The sequence below is a fragment of the Quercus robur genome, chromosome 2 (assembly GCF_932294415.1).
Source record: "Quercus robur chromosome 2, dhQueRobu3.1, whole genome shotgun sequence".
NCBI classification, from domain to species: Eukaryota; Viridiplantae; Streptophyta; class Magnoliopsida; order Fagales; family Fagaceae; genus Quercus; species Quercus robur.
The window spans coordinates 91,188,910-91,210,930 of record NC_065535.1 but is presented as its reverse complement, the minus strand read 5'-3'; the positions used below and the strand labels follow the sequence as shown (position 1 = coordinate 91,210,930).

Below are 22,021 nucleotides of genomic sequence, written 5' to 3'. Positions count from 1 at the left end.
CATGAAAGTCTCGTGTGATACTGATAGCCACTTTATTTTTACTTTGCTTTCGTTGACGAGAGTGGAATCTTGGGACATACGCAAGGAAAAATCTATGTTATGTTCACACATAGGGTCGAATAGCCATGTTGCATACCCATGAATATGATACATCTGAAATGATTTTGTATTAATAAGCTGTTCCAATTAAACGGCAAGACTAACCTATTCCAAAGAGCCTTCTCTGTCTATCTTGTGCACACACATTACGCTAATGGAAAGGCCATACATTTTCGTCCTGTTGGCTTTTCTGTTAATGCAGCCATGCGTACTTCAGTTGTCCCAATCTTCCAACAACTTTACCGATCAATCAGCTCTCATTGCCTTCAAATCTCAAATCACTTTTAGCCCAAACGATTCTGTCTTTGCTGGTGGTAACTGGTCCACAACAACAAACTTCTGTGAGTGGTTTGGGGTCTCTTGCAGCCGACGCAGACAAAGAGTCACAGCCTTGAACCTTTCCTACGTGGGTCTCCATGGCACCATTTCCCCTCATATTGCCAACCTCTCCTTCCTAGTCTCACTTGATCTTAAAAACAACAGCTTCAGTGGTTTTCTGCCACATGAGATTAGTCATCTACACCGCTTGAGGAAACTTCACTTGTCAAACAACTTATTGGAAGGTAGTATCCCTCCAACTATACATAATTGCCAGAAGCTTGAATATTTATATCTTTATAACAACAATTTTAGTGGTAGCATTCCACAAGATTTGGGCATGTTAACAAAGCTTCGCGAATTAAATCTTAGTTTAAACAATCTTGTGGGTACAATTCCATTGTCCCTCAGGAATATGTCGTCATTAGAGATCTTGAGTTTGAAATCAAATAGCCTTACTGGTCCATTTCCTCTTCTCATCTTTAACTTCTCGTTTCTAATAGATCTTGGTCTTACACAAAATCACTTCTCAGGAACCCTTCCAATGAATCTTTGCACCCAGTGTCCTAATCTTCTAGAACTATATATTTCCCAAAATGAATTCAGCGGTAAGCTCACCTCACAGTTTAATAACTGTACAGAGCTTTCTATCTTATCTCTGTCATACAACAAGTTTGATGGAAGTATTCCAAAAGGTTTTGGGAGTTTAGAAAAGCTTGAAGTGCTATATCTTGGAGGTAACAACTTTACTGGAAATATACCTCCTATCATAAGCAACTTGTCGATGTTACAAGAGTTTGGCATCGAAAGAAACAACATGAAAGGAGGCATTCCAAGTGATTTATGGCGTCTCCAAAATCTGAAAATTTTGTTATTTCAACGGAATGGTCTCACTGGGACAATACCCCAAAATATTTTCAACATTACCTCTCTACAACTGCTCAGCTTGGTTGAAAATTCCTTGTCTGGAAATCTTCCATTAGATGCTTGGATCTCTTGCCCTAATCTTGAAAATCTATATCTTGGTTTGAACAAAATTAGTGGTCATATCCCATCATATCTTTCAAATTTTTCCAGCCTCTTCAATGTAGATTTTGCTTATAACTTTCTCTCTGGACATATACCCAGAAATCTTGGGAACTTAAAAAATCTACAATGGCTTGGTCTAAATGACAATCAGCTGACAGCGGAGCCTGGACATCAAGAGCATAGTTTCCTTTTATCTTTAACTAATTGCAGATTTTTGGAGGAGCTAGATTTATCTGGCAATAACTTGAATATTACAATTCCAGATGCCATTGGAAATTTTTCACTTTCGCTTAAATACTTTGCTACAAGTGAAAACCAAATAAGGGGTCAAATTCCAATGGGAATTGGTTCCTTCAAAAACTTGAACTTTCTTGATTTGTCGTTTAACAGTTTGACCGGAAACATACCGTCCACACTCGGGGGATTGGAGAATTTGCAAAGATTGTATCTTGACGAGAACTTGATTGAAGGATCCATTCCAGAAAAACTTTGTCAATTAAAGAACCTGGGAGTATTGTCGCTCTCTATTAACAGTCTCTCAAGATCCATCCCAAATTGCATTGGAAACCTCAGTCTTTTGCAAGAATTCAATATGAGTTATAATGCATTGACATCATCAATCCCATTGAATTTGTGGAGTCTTCAAAACCTGTTATTCTTGGATTTATCATCAAATTTCCTCAACGGAAGTTTGTCTCCAAGCATGACAAAATTGCGCACTATTGGAGTCATGGACTTATCCTGTAACCAAATTACTGGAAATATTCCCAGTATCATTGGTGCTTTTGAGAGCCTAAGTTATCTAAACATGTCAAAGAACTCATTCCAAGGAAACATTCCACATTCTTTTGGACAATTGAGGGGAATGGAGCAGCTAGATCTCTCAAACAATAATCTAACTGGTGCTATTCCAAAATCTCTTGAGACACTTCCATATCTCAAGAATTTGAATTTGTCCTTCAATAAGCTATCGGGAGAGATTCCATCCACTGGACCTTTTGCAAACTTTAGCGCAGAATCATTTTTAGGTAATGAAGCACTTTGTGGGAATCCAATTTTTGGAGTTCCACTTTGTACAAGTCCAACTTCTCCTGGATCAAGGGTGAAACAAGTTTTGCTCAAATATATTGTTCCTGCCATTGCATCAATTATAATCTTTGCAGCACTGGTCATAATGCGAAGAAGACATCCACAATGTAACATGCAGATTCCAGGCTTGCCTATCACATTGCCTACAATGGATCATAGAATGATATCATATCAAGAGCTTTCTCGTGGAACAAACAACTTTTGTGAGAGCAACTTGCTTGGAACAGGAGGTTTTGGTTTAGTGTACAAAGGAATACTATCTGATGGGACTATCATTGCTGTCAAAGTTCTACACCTGCAATTGGAGGGTGCTTTCAAAAGTTTTGATGCTGAATGCAAGGTGTTAAGGGCAATCCGACATAGGAATCTTGTTAAAGTCATTAGTACATGCTCCAACCTTGAGTTTAGAGCTTTGGTGCTTCAATACATGTCAAATGGTAGCCTTGAAAAGTGGTTATACTCTCATAACAACTGCTTGAATCTTGTCCAAAGAGTAAGCATTATAGTTGATGTTGCATTAGCGTTGGAATATCTCCACAGTGGTCAATCAGAATCTGTGGTACATTGTGATTTGAAGCCTTCCAATATTCTTTTGGATGGGGACATGGTTGCACATGTTAGTGATTTTGGCATTGCAAAGATTTTAGCCCTGAACAGGGACGCAACACAAACCAAAACCCTCGGTACACTTGGCTACATTGCCCCAGGTACATAAATTCATCTTTGTCTATCTATTTAATTACTAGGCTAAGTTTGTACATAGCTTTAATAGATACAATTTTGAAGATTAACAATTTGCTTGGTAGTTCATAGCTCAGTTTTGTAATTGCATTAGATACATATGAAGATACACTTTAAACTATAGTGTGACTGGTTCAATATATAATTAATTAATTATTTTACGAAATTATATAAATAATTTGTATTAAAGAGGTTCTACGTCCACAAAATTTTCACAACAAATCATAGGTGATTAGTTGTTATTGGTACTAATTAAGTTGAACCTACCACTAAAATTACTTTTCTACCCTACCAATAACAACCTGTAACAACTTGCCACATAAGATTTGTTGTGAAAAATGTTGTGGACATATCATTTCTCTTTATATTAAGGTCATTTGTTATATGAGCCACACTCACTAATCAAATATGAATTTGTTCAATAAAATAAATTTAGTGTGAGTTTCAATATTCAACTTATTAATGGAACTACGGTAATGTTCGGCTTGCTTTATGCCCCATATTAATTAGACCTAACTTTATAGCCCTTGACACTATAAATTATAGTGGTCATGGAGGATTTGGGGATGTTAGTAGTTAAAATAAAAATTGTGAAAAATATTGTGTTCTTATACTTATTGGAAATGAAGACACAAATGGATAGGTAGGTGCTCGAAGAACATAATATATATATATATATATATATATATACACACATATATTCTCCTATAACAAAGGTAAACCCTAAGAACATAATATCAAATGTGTTTTTATTTTTATTAGAATCGAGATAATAGCAAATGGACATGTCTTGATCATATTATAATTTTTTTTTTCAATAAATCAAATCGACACATATAGATCAATATATTGATAATGGATGGATACAATAAACATGATTTAAAAATAAAATAAAAAAACTTGCATAAATGTGTGAATATATAAATGGTTATTTTTATAAACTTATTCTCTCTCCTGTTGGCAAGCATGTGGACCACTAACTTATCGACATTTTGACAAATGTGAGCTTGGCAGAGTATGGCTCGGAAGGGAGAGTGTCAACCAAATGTGACATTTATAGCTATGGAATAATATTGTTGGAGATCATCACAAGAAAGAAACCCACCAGTGAAATGTTTGTTGGAGAACTAACTATAAGGAAATGGATTGCATCACTTCCAGATAGAATGGAAGTCGTGGATGATGGTTTGCTCAGGATTGAAGATGGAAGAGATGTAACAGACATGCAAACTGTTCTTTTATCTATCTTAGACTTAGGTTTAAGATGTTCTGAAGAATCACCGGATGAAAGACCAAACATCAAGGACGTTATGACCAAGGTTAACAAATTCAAATTGGCATTACATGGAAACATAAACAGGGGTGTCTAATATTAATACCTGTGTTATTGCTTACGTTTTGTATGTGTGTACATGCAAATGCCTTGTTAAAGCTTGATTTTTTCTATTCTTTCTTTTTTTCTTTTTTTGAGTTTGGTTTGGTATATCCTGTTATTCCTTAAGGTACTTACAAGTTGTGTGTTACTTGGGAAACCAATATTAGTTAAAATTATCCCAAGTTATTAATATTTGAAGTTAATATATTTGGGTTTTAATATATGGTATATAGAAGATTTACTTTAACATTCTAAAATCTTGTATGAAAAATATATTTGGGATATTATGCATAAGAAAACCTATACTCTTAGTATCAATAGGCAAAGAATGACTAACAAAAATACCAATTGTATTAAGGAATGACACATAATTACACAAATGTTCTCAATTCGCCTGCAACAATTCGTGCAAGATTTTTTTTTTTTTTTTTTTTTTGCTCAATAACTAAGTACAATTTGAAAGAAGGTTCAGGTTGAATTTGATCTTCTAGAATTTAGCAAAATGAAGTCCCTTAATGAAAATATGGGCTAACCAGTCTTTTTTGGGATACATAGCATATACAATATAGAATGCCACCATTTCGCAATCATTTCCTTAACAAGATAAAAACCAATCTTAAGGTGCTTCGTCCTAGCTTGAAACATAGAGCTTGATGATCATATATACATCGCACCAATATTATCACAAATAAAAACATGATAGACTTGAAAAAGAAAACATATAATATTAGGCGAACCTAAACTATATCTCTGATATATCACACTAAAAGCTAAAGAGTAATATTCTCTGATTTCATGTTAAATCTCTTGAGTGTCTGTTATTTTTTTAGTGTTTGTTTGATATAATATAATTTTATTGATTTATTTTGATTTAAAAATAAGTTTATGGAAAATTCTAGTTTCTTTTGAAATTTTACATTGTCTGATATATATATATATATATATATATAAAGGTTAGTTAATTCTGAAATCAATCTCCTTTGGAATTATAAATATACCCAAACCAAAAATTGCAAGAACCAACATCGTCAAGGCATCCCAATTCCCAAAGGTAAGAAATATTTCACTATATTTTTTGACTTTTCTAAATTTTCATAGTCTAATTTTGGAATTTGAGGGTTTTTAATGATTTGAATGATTAAAGACAACTTAAATAAATTCATGTTTTAATATTAGAATTTTAAGAAATGCATATTTGGATTTTACTTGAAACAACGAGTTATAACTTGATCCCATTCAACCAAAGGATTTACAGAGGGCGAAAAATAAAAAATGCTTGAAATTGAGGGCCCTGACAAAACCCACTCACGTACTACATGTAGGGCGAGAGTGTGGCTCTATCACTTGGCCCAAACAAAGACCCAATAATGATCCACTTGGCCTAAATAGACTAATACATACCACATTGGTTGCAATTAGAAACACTATATGTCAAACAAAAAATCAAGGTTTTAACAGTAGGATTATTTTGACACAGCACACACTTCAAATCAGTTTGGAGAAGAAAACATAGGCCCTTGGCACTGCTCTATACTTGTAGTGGATCTAGAGCACTGCTCTATATATTTTGTTTTTTTGTTGTGAATCTAAGAGCCTTAGGCCTCATGTCGGTGTGGGCTAGGCATTGCCTCATGCCTTTTTGTAAACTTTGTTGGAACACTGAGCCCAACATGTAATTACCTATCTTGCTTGTTGTATCCCAAAACTAAAATACATCCCACTTTGGGTCATAATTTAGCCTAAAACATGCAATTCCTAAAATAAGGGTTCCTATCTCGATTAGAGAACTCAAGTTAAAATTTCTTAGTCAACCCATGGCAGTGCCTAATTTCAATACTAGTGATGTCCAGAAAAAGGTGTTGGCATTCTACTGTTCAGCAAAATATTTCACATCAAATTAGTTTGACATCAAAAGCTAAATACAACAATGAAGATGCACGTGTACTTTTCGGGCCAGTGGAAGTGGCCACCTTCTACATATAGAGCCCTTCTGGCACCCCTTCTTTTTTTTTTTGTACAACACTTTTTCCTTTGCTTTCTTGAAGTCTGCATGTGTCACCTGAAGCAAACGTAAAAGATGTTAAACAAGTAATTAAATCAGGTCAAACAATTAAAGAGATGAGCCAATCCGAGGAAGCAGCAATAGATTAATCAACCAATATCCTTCATCATTAATAACCCAGACCCACAAAAGTTGAGAACAATGCACCCATGCATACTTCGTTCAGACTAGTACCAGACCACAGCATTTTCCATTACTGTAGAAACCTTGTAGCAATATCTCTGTCATACAATAAGTTTGTTGGAAGTATTACAAAAGGAAGCATTCTGAGTGATTCATGGCATTTTACTAATCTATATATATTGAATTTTGAATGGAATGATCTCACAGGGACAATCCCCATCAATATTTTAAACATTTCCTCCCTACAAGGGATCTCCTTAATGGAAAATTCTTTCTACGGAAATCTTCCATTAGATACTGGGCTTTCTTGTCCTAATCTTGAAACTCTGTATTTGGGTGGCAACAAACTTAGTGGTCATATCTAATCGGATATTTCAAATTGTTCCAATCTCGCCCTAGTAGATTTTGCAATAAACTTACTCTTTGGACCAATACCAAAAAGTCTTGGGAACTTGAAATACCTTCGAAGTCTTAATCTGAATAACAATCAGTTCACAGGGGAGCCTAGAGTGCAAGAGCTGACTTTCCTTCAATCTTTATCTAATTGCATATTTTTGGAAGAGCTGGTTATATTCTACAATTCCTTCAATACTACAATTCCAGATTACATCAGAAACTTATCCCAATGGGAATTGGTTCCTTGAAAAACTTGATCTTTCTTGATTTGAGCTCTAACAATTTGACTTGAAACATACAATCAACGTTCGGAGGATTTCAAGGGTTGCAGAGATTGCATCTTAGTGAGAACGATATTGGAGGAAACATTCCAGAAGAACTTTGTCAGCTAAGGAATTTGGGAGAATTATTTCTCTCACAAAAAAAATCTCTGGATCCATCCCAAATTGCATCAGAAACTTCAGTCTCTTGCAGGGATGAAACCTAAGTTAGAATGAACTGACGTTATGAATCCCATTGAAATTATGGAGTCTTGAAAATCTACTATTCTGGGATTTATCATTGAATTACTTTGGTGGATCTTTGTCTCCAAACATGAGAGAACTAGATGGTATTTTATTCATGAACTTATCTCGTAACTAAATTATTGGAAATATTCCAAGTATCGTTGGTTTTTTTGAAAGCCTATGTAGTCATGATTTGTCAAAGAACTCATTTCAAGGAGATAATTCCAAAATCCTTCGAACGCTTGAAAGGATTGGATCTGTTGGACCTCTCGAACAATAATCTCTCAGGTGCAATTCCTAAGTCTCTTGAGGCACTTCCATATCTCAAGTATTTGAATTTGTCATTTAATAAGCTATCAGGAGAGATTCCATCAGGTGGAGTTTTTATAAACTTCACGGCAAAATCATTTTCAGGCAATGAAGAACTTTGTGGGAATCTAATTTTTGGAGTTCCACCTTGCACAAGTCTGATTTCTTCTCAACGATCAAGGGTGAAGCAACTTTTGCTTAGATATATTGTTCCTGCCATTGCATCATTTATGATCTTTGCTACACTGGTCACTATTGCGTGCTTTTGGGTGCTTCCATTCTTGGTGCAGTTGTTGCAAAGAAGTTTTCAAGTCTGAATGAGGCCATGAGGGCAATGAATGCAGCAGGTCAGGTACATTTTTTTTTCTTAACTCAATCCTATTTCTTTATATTTAAGATGAGGTGAAAAAGGTGTTCGAACTAAGCAAGGGTCTTGAATGTAGTTTTAGGGTAAAACCTTCCACATGGTAACTGGTATGCATGCCACATAGCAGGCATTGTTATTGTTTGGTACTTTGGTCTTGATTCAAAAGTAGGACTTCAATTAGTTTTGATATCTCAAACTTGCACAAATAGCATGGTATCATTTCAGATATTATGTATACAACGATTTGTTTAGTAAGATTGCATGTGAGGGCGAGGTTGATATTTTGTTCGAGATTGACTTGGATGGAACTCACTTCCTTTTTTCTTTGTGAGTTTCAGGGATCCCCATTCATAACTCCGAGATCCACATCTATGAATTGAGGATTGTTTGGCCCTTTTTTTAATTTTAATTTTTATAGATTTTCTTCTTTTGTTTTCTTGCTTGGTTGGTATCATATAAAGACCATTAATAATACATGGTTTGCACAATTGTATCTTGGTTTTGTAATAATTTTCCAAACATTATATAGACTACCTGTATCACTACCCAATGTAGATTACTAGCAGTGCTAAGGGTAAGCAAAGAGAGCCCAACAACTTAGGCTATGGAATAATGAAATATGAATGGTGAATTGCCACCTCTGTCCAAATATTCTGAGCTAGCATTGTATCCTCTTGAACTTACAGGACTTTAGCATCTGTTATTGATTTTTCATTTGTATTGTACATGTTTGAATATTTTAGGTCATTCATCCATCTAAAGACCCAAAGGTGAAGAAGTTCCATGATGCCAAATACCGTATTTTCTGGGAGCTATATATATGAGCAGCAGCTATCTCATTGCTCTATAATGGCTCAAGCCTTGGCTTAGTTCAATGGCGGTGCCACGTTGAGTCCAGGGTGTTCCTAGGAACACCCTGACTTGAAAAAAAAAAAAATATATTTATATATATATATATATATAATAATTAAAATATTTCTATTTGTTTACCTTTTAAAAAAAAATTAGGAACACCTTCAAGCAAAATTAGGAACACCAAGAAATAAAAAAAAAAAAAAAATTATTTGTTCTACTTTCAAGCAAAAAAAAAGCCCACAAAAAATTTTGAACTAAAATCTGAAAAAAAAAAAAAATGTAACAAAGCAAGCCCACAAAATAGCCCAACATCAATCCTAAATGTCAAGCAAACCCAATCTAAAGAGAGAAAAAAAAAAAAAAACCAAAACCCAATATACGCGTTCGCTAATTTATCAAATGGTAAAGCTAAAGCAAAAACTAAAATCTCAAATCACTAAATCAGAAACCTAAGCTAAAGACAAAAATCACAACAGAGCAACACTACAACACAAGCCAACAGATGGATCGAGCATCATCGCATTAGAGATCGGTCAACCAACACAACTCGAGCTCCAACCCAGTGCACATTGCATCGGGATTCAGGCATCGAAAATCGCTCACTAGATTAGATTAGAGATCGGAGATCGTCGATGGGTCACGTCGCTGTCGCTCGCTCGTCACTCAGCTTGGCCTCGATTCCTTTAGCGCCGTCCCTTAGCCTTAGGCCTCCTTGCTCCGGTGCTCCCTCAACCTCACCCTCAAGGTATTTCATCTTTACTAACTTCTCTCTCTTTTTCTCTCTCAGTCTCTCTCTCTTTATTCTTTAAGACTTCAACTTTATCTGATTCTTTTGAACTGTGATTGGCTAATTTAGCTTTAACTTTATTAATATTTTGCCCCCTATTTTTGACTTTTTGGCTTTATCCATTGGTGTTGGTATTGGTGTTGGTGTTGGTGTGATACAATTAATTGTCTTTTAGTGTATTGTGATTTGTGATTGTGAATTTTTCTGATTGGCAACTGGCTCTTGTGATAGGGCTTGTCAGTTGAGTGGGGTGGGGGGTGGATGGGCACATGGGTTCGCGTGGGATATTTGAATTGGGGGAAGTAAATGCACATGAGATGTGTGCTAGTGCAACTAATAAACAATAATTTAATTAACCAATAATTATTTAAGGGAAGCAACTAATAAACAATAATTAATAATTTAATTAACCAATATATTATAAAAGACAAACAAGTTAAATTATGTTAGGCTAAACAACAATCAATAATTTTATAATTAATGAAACAACAATATAACAAATTATAGTTTATAAAAGACAAACAATAATGAGATGTAGCTTGTAGAATTGATAATGAGACTATCATGCAATGATTTCAAAATATGAAAACTCGTAGAAGGCAATTGTAAACTTTATGTATTTGTGTGTTTTTTTATTATTGTTATTGTCAATATATGAATTTCTCTTTTTATTAGATTGTGTAATTTATGCTTCTTAAGGAACACCCTGAGAAAAATTATTGGAGCCGCCACTTGCTTAGTTAGTGTGATACTTGGTCATGATGACATCTGGATGCTTTGATTAGCTGATTGCATTGTGACACAAAGCTTTTGTTTTTTCTTTTGGCAAGAAATGGTTGCACAGTTTGAAGGTTGGATTGTGAAGCTTGCATATTCAAATAGACGAAATTCAATAGGATCAATGTGTAAAGCCTTGATTTTCAGCATCACATTGGAGAATAATATCACGAAGAGAGTGGAAGATATAAGTAGAGCAATGATAAGGGAATTAAAATATCATTAGGAAAAAATTGTATAGTGGCTCATCATTAAAAAAAAAAAAAAAAAAAAAATCTTGTATAGTGGCTCATGTGGCTAAAATCATGTCGTTTTCATCTATGAATTGAGATTTTTTTTTTCTTCAAGTTTATTATTATTGTTATAATGATTTTAGTTTGTAGAGGGAATGAAAGCCCATTGTTACGATTAAGTATACCCTATAGTGTGTATATGCGACATCTCTCTCACGCTAAATTCATTTCTAGTTTTTAATTGCATTATGGAAATGGGGAGGTAGAGAGTGAACTGGCAACCCAACATAACTATAATGACAATTTTGAATGTCTAGATGGGCACTCAATTAGGTTTTAGCGGTAATTTGTGAGCCCCTTTTTCCTTACTAAAAAACCAGACAAATGGAAAATCTATAGATCAAAACAAAGAAAACATATCAAGAACAAATTTGAAATTATAGATCATTAATCTGGTCAATTTAGTCATTTACTTTAAAATCCAAGCCCTAATATTAAATTACAACCATTTTAGGGTAATGACATTGCCTTATCTGATAGGTGATCATAGAGCTTTGTTACTAACTTTGTATTATTAATATTTTTTAAAATACTATGTCCCCAACATTTTCACAATAATTTTACAACAAATCCAAAGTGACAGATTATTGCTAGTTGATATTGGTAAGGAAAAAGGTAATTTCAGTGGTGGGCATAAGTTGAGAACCAGTAACAATTAAGATTTGTTGTGAAATTGTTATGGACGTAGGTTGAGTTTGGATTGCATCGAAAACAATCCACGTCTTCATTTGGCGTTTTTTCCCTAGGTCCTGTGCATTGTTCATGGGACCTGCAAGTACGGAAAAACGCAAATTTTGCTTTAAAACTAGGTCCCACGGCACTATTTACATATTTAAAAATTATTTTGTTACTGTGTTTTCAGCTATAAGCGGTATCCAAACAGACCCGTGGCATTACTTATTATTAGTATTATTATTATTATAGGTAAAACATTATTTTCAATTCCCTATTCATTCCTTATCTTATAACAAAATGTTACAACATTTTCACAAAAAGCTTGTTTTGAGTTTGTGGTGGGTCCCAAAATAATCATTTTTTATTAATTTTATTTTGACTTATAGTGGGTTGACACCTTAATTTGTTTTAGAAATATTGTGAGATTTTATTGTGGTCACAGAAAAATTAATTTCTAATTTCAAAATATAAAAGAAATGTTATGTCAACAACAATTTCACAACAAATCTTAATTGGTTTAAAACACTAATATTATTATTTTCATGTGTGTTCTAATAAGTATTATTGTTTACTCAAAAAAGAATAAGGATGTTTATCCTACATTGGTTGTGTGTGTCTAGTGTCCGCTATTTATATATAACCCAATTCTACAACTACAAATGTTAAGTCATTCTGTAGTTGTGCTCTGGCTATATAATATATTATAAACCCGGTTTAAAACAATAATATTACTATTTTCGTGTGTGTTTTAAGAAGTATTACTGTTTACTCAAAAAAAAAAAATAGGGATGTTTATCCTACATTGGTTGTGTGTGTCTAGTGTCTGCTATTTATAACCCCAGTTTACAACTACAAAGGTTATGCCCTTTTGTAGTTATACTCTAGTTATGTAATGCATTATAAACCCGGTTTAAAACACTAATATTACTATTTTTGTGTGTTTTCTAATAAGTATTTTTGTTTACTAAAAAAAATCTTAATTGGTAAGCTGTTATTAGTGAGCAAAAAAGCAATTTTAGTGGTAAGCCCATATTAGAAACAATAATAGCTTACCACGTCGGATTTATTGTGAAAATATTGTAGATGCAAAATTACTCTAAAATGTAATGTACAAAACCATTTAGCTCAAAAGAAAGTAATGGACAAAACCATACTCTCCAATAAAAGTTTTTTTTTTTTTTTTTGGCAAATTGCACCAAATTTATTTGAGATTTTACAAAATGATATTGTATCCTAAACATTTCATGAAATGACATTTCGCTCTTGAGATTTGTGTAATACAATAAATATTCTATACACTTTCAAACTATAATTTATGTAACAAAATATTTCAATTTAGAAAAGATTGCTATTTAAACCATGGATAAAAGGACACTTCTTCCTTGAGATCTTATATAAACAACTAAGATTCTTTTTTATTTTTATTTTTATTTTTAATTGCACTAGTTTTTAGATCCCTTAAAACCACAATCAGATTAACCTAGTTAATTAGCCAAGTGATTATTTAGTCCAAATTACAAGTCTAGGTTATCACAATCAAACAATCATATCATGCATAGCAGCGGAAAGATAAATAACACAACGATATGATAACCCAGGAAAACCAAACCGGTAAAAAACCTGGGGAGAATTTAACCTAGCTATCCTCAAGGTAAAAAGAAAATCCACTAGAAAGAATCGAAGTTCATATAATAAGACTTACAAGCCCCCACGCTCGACTTCTTATTGCTACCCACCAGTAAAACTTACTGACATGACCACGTGTAAGCTCCAAATCCACGGACTCCTTCTTTCTTGGGTTCACCACTAGATACAAGCACACCCGCTTGTGTTTCTTTAGTTTCAATGGCAGCAACTGAGTTGATCATCAAGGTGTAGATAATATCTCCTCCTTGAAAACCCTAAGTTTACGTAAAGGAAAGCTCCTCAAATCTCACAAGAGATTTACACAAACAGCAATATGAGCAATACTAAAATGTGGCTAGGGTTTTCCTTTTATACTTAGGACAAATTAGAAAACCCTAAGCGTTTTAAACAAACTAGGGCTGAGTTGGAAATTTGCAGAAAAACTCATTTTGCTCAAGATTCGATCAATCAAGCCTAAGCTTCGATCGATCGAGCCAGGCCGAAATGCACAGTAACCTCTGCATTGGCTCGATTCCAACTTTACATAAAAGATACAACTTTGAGCAAGTCTAAACACAACTAAACATATTGTTTTGATCATGGTTTGCCAACAATACACATTAGAGTTCTAAATACATAAAAACCTAAGTCTTTAGAATCTAACAAACTCCCCTTTTGGCAATCCGTGACAACACACAACTAGAAGCTCAAAGTTTACAAAGAAAAACCTTTTACAAAACAAATGCTCATAAAACAAACTCAATCCTAACTACTATCCATCAGTTGCAAGTGTAGACAGCAACTCAATTGAATCAACCTGTATAATTCCTGAAACACTAAACAAAATGCATAACTGCATGTGTGGAAAATACAAGTAAACAATAATAAATTCTTGATTTCAAACAACACACAATACAGACATATATCAATGAATAACTCATAAATATAAATCAAAAAACAGTTGAAAACAAGAAACATATAAAGCAATAAAAGTAAATCCCCCTAACATGAATATCCTAACAAAAAATATGGCAAGAGCTAAAAAGATAAAATACAATGTGAAGCACCTAGATACAATCTAAACTCCACAAGCTCCAACCAACAAAAATACTCTCCCCCTGAAGACAAAACTTTACAAGCTCAAATATGTACTCCCCCTTTTTGTGATGGAATGCCAAAAGGCAATCAAAATCCATCATCAAAAGGGAGGTGGCGGTGACGATTGTCTAAACTATGCCAACTTTGCACGCAAAGCACGGATCTCATTGAGCACGTCCACCAAAATCTGTCCATGAGTCGCCTGAACGGTCAAGACATGATCCAACATACGTCGAATGTCCAAATCATTCGAAGTAGTCGGTGGAGTAACATCAGCATCAGCAGCAGCACCAGCACCAGATGCCTCAGTAGCATCAACACCTGTAGAAGAGGGAGGAGGGGGAACAACACCAGATGGCGCACCTCTAGGATGCGAAGGATCAACTCTCAAGTGAGCAGCCCTCTGCCTAAGATAGGTGGCACCTATAGGAGCAACAACATGAACAGGCTCACTAGAAGGAAAACCATCTAGACCAAGAAACAACAAAATCCTATGAATGAAAATAGGATGGATAAGTGCATGCCCTACGGCAGAACTCCTATGAACCTCGTTCAAAGAATGAAGGAACAGATAAGGGAAACTGATAGACACACCAGAAACAAAAGCATACAAAAACATACATCGCTCTAGAGGGATGGTGTGGAGATGAGAAATAGGCCACAAAGAATGACATGTTATCCTAAAGAAAAGATAGCCAGTCTCGGTAAGCTCAACAGACGTGATCCGAGGATCAGAACCCCACTGGATAGAAGACCCAGTGATGTATGACATGACAACATCTAAGGGTGGAGACTCATCATAGGGATAGTCAGGCTCCCAAACAATCGAAACCCCAAGAGCTTCAGCCACTACTTGAGGAGTGTTGGAATCATAGACGTGGCAAGAGAGATTTGAGAAGAACTCTCTAATCAGGGTGGTCGGGGGTGGATGATCTATCTCTAAGAGGGACAACCAACCTCTAGACTCAAAGTTAGCCCTAATGGCCGGTCAATCTCATCTAAAATCACAGCACGCTCAGCCTAAATCTTACGCTTACTGTCCAAATTCTCAAAGGCCTCTTTGCTTTTGCCATTCCTAAACACCTCACTCCTAGAGGGAGACACAGAGGAAGTGGAGGGGGTTCTATGGGCTCTAGTTTTCCTAGGCATAGTGCTAGGATAAGGACCAAGACACAAAGCAAAAAAAAAAAAAAAAACAAAAACCAAGGGCAGACTGCAAGTTAGAACAAAAACAATATAGAACAAAAATCTATATGATGCATGAACAAATTAAATGTAGTGATGCATGACCTAATACAGTGCAATTAAGTTCAAAATTGGTTTAAGTTCACAAATTTGGCTTGAGCATTGAGTTTCTAACAAAAACCCCAAAATTTTGAAAAACCACTTGATCAATTTGTAATAAATTGACGAATTGATCATCATACAAGATAGATTTCAGAAAATAAAGACCAATTACATCAATTCAACAAGCCAATTTCATCAATTGAACCAATTTGAACAAAAAGCCCCAATTTGGATTCAAGACAAACCCTAGAATTTTTTATTTTTCACAAAGCCCCAAATTGATAAAATTAACCAACATATATCATGAATATAACAATATAGAAACAAAACCCAATGATCAATTTCAGAAAAAGAGGATTGATTCAACAAAAATCCCAATTTTGAAAAGTTTCGAAAAACCCACAAAAATGCATGAGTTTATGCATGAAAACATGAAAATAAATGCAAAAGGAAGGGTATAAAGATCTTACCGGCCTTGGGAGAGGAAAACCTTGCAAAAAATTTGGAGGAAAACGACAAAAAATCTTAGTGGAGCCTTGCTTAGTCAAAGAGAGAGAAAAAGTTTGAAAAAGTGATTTGAACAAGTCAAATCTGAGTTTTTAAAAAACCTGATTCACGAGTTTCGATTGATCGAAAAACAGTTTCGATAGATTGAAACAGATAGAGGCTCGTTAAAAATTTTTTTAAAAAAATTTCGATTGATCAAAAAATAGAATGGATCAATCGAAGCTGGCAGAGGCTCACTAAATTTGAGGAAAAACACAGTTTTTGAAAAAAAAAAAACGTTTAGGAGCAACTCAAAGCATTGACATTGAGGAACAAAATGCATGAGTATGTGATGATATGATTTTCAAAAACAAGAATTGAAGCCCAAATTTCCCAAAATTAAAATCTCTTACATTCTCCATAAAATTTCAAGCATCAAATCCATTTTACACAAAATTCAAAGTATTTGCAAAATTTGGTTGGTCAGACCATAAACACACACAATAATATGTACAATGTTTAGCAAAGAGTAACTCGTATAGTGTGTGTAACTAGTAAAAGCTTGAGATACATGTGAGGTGATGTGTGAATAGCAATCAATCACAAAGTTTACAAAATTCATCACATAGAATTTAAAAGAGACTATCACCTAAAGAGTTACATCATATAACTCCCACATCTCCTAGATCATAAGCTTGCAATCATGTAAGTTTCTTGAATTTTGCCTCATAATATACACACCAATTTTAATTCATTCAGAAACTTATTAAAAAGCCAGGATAATGTACACACCAATTTTAATTATGTGATTTGGCATCAAGCCTAATAGTACACACCAATTTTAAGTATTAAGCAATTAAACTGAGACTATACCTTATGTTCTTTTTATGCATGTGCTATGCTTTCTCGAGCACAAAATCTTACGATATGCACTAAGGTGTTCATGATTGGCTAGTGAATAGTGGTGAGATAGTTATTTATGCCTTTCTCTAAAGGTTCAAGTCCGACAGTCAAAGACATGTGACTTCAAGATCAAGACAAAGTGATCAAAACCATAAACATCTTTCCCACACAACATGCACTACAAAACTCAAACTAGTAAAGTGCAATAAAAGAAGCTCATCCAAGCTAAACAAGGTACATAAACATGTTATGTAAAGATAAAACGGCCAATCCTTGACTATAAATCCAAGATGTAAAATACAAAACACAAAAATCTTTTTGGTTTAAAAAATTTATGACCAAAAACAAAAAGCACACATTATGCTAAATGAACAATGCAAATGCAATGCATGACAGTGCTTAACTAAGCTATAGAGGGTACACAAACAAGAAATATCAATTTCTTAATTAACCCATGAGTACATGTACAAACTAGTACATACTCATACAAAATCAAAAAATAGCTTAGCACATATATAACACATTCTATTCAATTTTCTCCACAATGTCAAGCATGTTCTAAATCAAGAAAGAGATATCATAATTCATGTAATCCTCAAGAAAAATGAAACTAGACACAAAAAAAAAATATTTTTGTCTTTTTGAAAATTTTCAATGTTTTTGGATTTTTTTTTTTTAAAAAACAACCTTAAAAAAAACAAAAACAACCAAAAACAAAAACAAAACATGTCCACAAATAATTGAAAGAATTAAATCAAGAACATGTCAGCAACACTCACCTTAGAGAATCTTTTCTCACCCATCTAGCACAATTCTTCAGCTTTGTAGGTGAAAATCCATGTGAAGCAGAGTGTATTTGAGGGATTACACCAATCTTCTGAGAAAGACTAAAATCCTGCAAATTCTTTTCACAAGCCAACAAGCTCAAATTTTTCAAAAGAATATGAAACAATTTATATGGACTTATGGCAAGAGAAATATCATCACAAATCCTAGACTGAAATATAGAATGCTTAAATTTCAGTTTATGACAATTAGGACGAATGTGACCGGAGACACCACAAAAGTGACAAACAGGAACAAATTTAGGAACATCAGTATTCCTAACAACAAGTCTAGTCTCAGATTTTGGTTTTTGCGTCAACAAAGAACAATTTGGTCTAATATGACCAACAACACCACAAAGGTGACAAGTAGGCACAAAAATAGATTTATTATGCTCTCTAACAGTAGGTTTAGACATAGGTTTTAGAAACTTCAGCATCAGCAGAAGTTTTACCTTTGTCTAACCTAGCAAAATAAGCATTTTCTTTATTATTCCTTTTAAAAGGAGGGATATAAACTTTCTTAGTTTTAGGCTTAAGAGAAGCAGAAACACTTCTTTTATCAACAGCAGGCTTGGCATAAGTCAAATTTTCAATTTTAGCTTTAGATTCAACTAACTCTTGTTCCAAGGTTTTCATCTTCTCATCTTCTCATCTTGAGAGGAAATTTGATTTCTCAAAAATTCATTCTTTTTATTATATTCATCTAATCTAACAATCAATTCCTCTTTTTCAAGATTAGCCAATTTTAACTCTTCCTTGAATTTCTTAGCAATTTTCACAGATTTCAATAATTCCTTATGAAGAGTTTCACAGGCATCAATAAAATCAACAGAAGCATGAGTAGAAACATGATCAGAAAGACACTTCAAATTATCCATGACAATAGGGGTCAAGGATTAGCTCTTAGATCAAAAGATTTAAAACAAAAGAGCAACCCGCTCTGATACCACTTGTTGGTTTTTAGACCCCTTAAAACCACAATCAAATTAACCTAGGTAATTAGCCAAGTGATTACTCAGTCCAAATTACAAGTCTAGGTTATCACAATCAAACAATCATATCATGCATAGCAGCAGAAAGATAAATAACAACGATATGATAATCTAGGAAAACCAAACCGGTAAAAAACCTGGGGAGGATTTAACCTAGTTATCCTCAAGTTAAAAAGCAAATCCACTAGAAAGAATCGAAGTTCATACAATAAGACTTATAAGCCCCCACGCTCGACTTCTTATTGCTACCCACCAGTAGAACTTACTAACATGACCACGTGCAAGCTCTGAATCCACAGACTCCTTCTTTCTTGGATTCACCACCAGATACAAGCACACCCGCTTGTGTTTCTTTAAACTTCAATGGCAGCAACTGAGTTGATCATCAAGGTGTAGATAATATCTCCTCCTTGAAAACCCTAAGTTTGTGTAAAGGAAAGCTCCTCTAGACCTCACAAGAGATTTACACAAACAGCAATATGAGCAACACTAAAACGTAGCTAGAGTTTTCCTTTTATACTTAGGACAAATTAAAAAACCCTAAACGTTTTAAACAAACTAGGGCTGCGTAGGAAATTTGCAGAAAAACGCATTCTGCCCGAGATTCGATCGATCGAGCCTAAGCTTCGATCAATCGAGCCAGGCAGAAATGCACAGTAACTTCTGCATTAGCTCGATTCCAACTTTACATAAAAGATATAATTTTGAGCAAGTCTAAACACAACTAAACATATTGTTTTGATCATGGTTTGCCAACAATACACATTAGAGTTTTAAATATATAAAAACCTAAGTCTTTAGAACCTAACAAAATGGAATATTTTGTTTGGAAAAACATGATGTGAGAGGATATGACTGTTGCATTTATACAAACTTCAAGGGTAAAATAATCATATCGTACATATTTTCAGGGAGAGTGTCATTTTGTAAAATCTTAAAGGGAGGTTGGTGTAATTTTTTTTCCTTGTTGGACTTCATTGTAAGACTTGAGAAGTTTACTTTTGCTACTAAAGGGAATATGAGGGAAAGCAAACCTATATTAGATTTTATTTTTAAGGATAAATCGTTTTTTTTTCTTCTTACCTTAAATATGGAGTTTGTTTGATTTTGGTTCCTTAATCTAAAAAAATTCTAAGTTAGTATTTTAAATTTCAAGAAAGAATCAATTTTGTATATATGTCTTTTTTCTGTACATTTCTTGCTTGCATTTTTTGTCCTTAAAATAGGAGGTCAATTTGATTTCGGTCCCTTAAATATGGGATACGTCAACAAATTTTTTTTAAAATTTTTTTTTTCTAGTAAAATTGTCAACCTCAACATTCATTTAGTCAAGATCTGGTGCTGTAGAAGTTGTTGCCTTCTCTAGTCATCAAAGGTGCTGATGATCTAAACCTTCAAGGGTGGCCTTGGAGTCAGAAACAGGAGAGTTTTTGTTGCTAAACCTTTGAGTGGGATCTCAAAGTCATAAACGTGGGTGTTTATGTTTTGCAAAGGCCAAGGAAAGAAGTAGTTGGTGGACTCAGAGCTATCATGTGGTTGTGGTAGTAAGTTTTCTACTCAAGGTAGCAATAGGATGTTAGTGATCTAAGTTCTATTGTACAAACTTCAATTCTTTCATAGTGGATTTGCCGTTTTACCTTAAGGATAGCTAGGTTATATCCTCCCCAGGTTTTTTACCGGTTTGGTTTTCCTGGGTGATCATATCATTGTGTTTCTTTATTTTCCACTGTTTTACATGGTATGCCTTTATTGTTTTATCCTAGATCTGAATAATAAATCTAAGTATTCACTTGGTTAATTAATTAGGTTAAACAATCTAGTTTATAGGGGTCTAAAAACGTACACTTCTGTAAAGATAATTTTTCACATTTTCTAGTATTTGGTAGCATATAAAAAATTGATCAATGGAAAACTATATTTAGTCAATGGAAAACTCTAATAAAAATAAGACTTATTTTCTATAACTTGTTTGCCAAAAAAAAAAAAAAAATGGAAAACAATCTCTCTGTCACACTTTTGGCTTCCTATCTCCTATAAATTTCCTTCTGTCTGAAGTATGTGTAATGAAGTGATATGTATACCTATGTAAAAACCAAATCAATGGTAACAAGTCCATTTCCAAACTTCGTCCTGGTATACATAGTGAGAAGAAGTATATTGTGGGGACTCCTATTTCTTACACTAAATATATACCATTTCAGATGCTATAGTGCCATGCGACCAGCCAAACGCAAACGCAAATGCAGAATCATCACAAAACAAACGCACACTAAAACTGATCACTTCAAACTTCAAGTTCTTTTTAGTATGATTACCATACTCACTCAAGTCTAATGAGTAATTGGTGTTATTGTACATTAGATAATCGGTGTTCTTATATATATGTTCATTCCTCTCTTCCAAAATCTTTATGAAGAAGTTATGAAGATGGACAGGTTTGAGGAAACTATGCTTGTGTCTGCATTTAACAATTTGAATAGGGATGAAAAACAAGCTTGGTCATTCATGTTGAAAAATGACAAGCTCCATAGACAATGGTTGCAAAAATTCTTTGACAACTATTTAAGCAATTTTGATTATGTAGGTGCATTTTTTAGAATTTGAAGGTGTCTATTTGGACAATTTGGCATCTTGGTATTTATCAAACTATTTGTACTAGATTATCTTGCAAGTTCAACTATTTAGCTTATATGGCATTTTGAACTATTTAAAATGGGGTTTATGGTTATTTTGAATTATGAGAAGTATGTCTATTTTGAATTAAAATTTTAGTTTGATAACCAAATTCATGCTTGGTTATTTATTTATTTATTTATATTGATTACATTAGTTGGGTTTACATAAATTTCATATTATATAAGAAATGTTATAAAAACATTTGTGCTTACATTAGTTGGGTTTACATAAATTTCATATTATATAAGAAATGTTATAAAAACATTTGTGCATACCAAACATCAAAAAATGTTCTCAAGTTCATTTTCAAGGAAATTACCAAACA

At 33.9% G+C, this 22,021-nt stretch overlaps 2 protein-coding genes across 3 annotated transcripts in view; both read left to right on the top strand.

The window, feature by feature from the left end:
• Positions 1–22,021, top strand: part of LOC126715774 (uncharacterized) — a 73,652-nt gene that overhangs the window by 37,068 nt on the left and 14,563 nt on the right. The window lies entirely within an intron of this gene.
• Positions 173–22,021, top strand: part of LOC126715773 (LRR receptor-like serine/threonine-protein kinase EFR) — a 138,896-nt gene continuing 117,047 nt past the window's right edge. The window contains exons 1-2 of one of the 2 annotated variants that reach the window (XM_050416557.1): positions 174–3,242; positions 4,291–4,870. In XM_050416557.1, coding sequence (XP_050272514.1) covers positions 254–3,242; positions 4,291–4,646 — 3,345 coding nt within the window. In that variant the 5' untranslated portion in view covers positions 174–253 and the 3' untranslated portion in view covers positions 4,647–4,870. Of the gene's footprint in view, positions 3,243–4,290; positions 4,871–22,021 lie in introns of those variants that run through there. The other variant, XM_050416558.1, reaches the window with a different exon arrangement.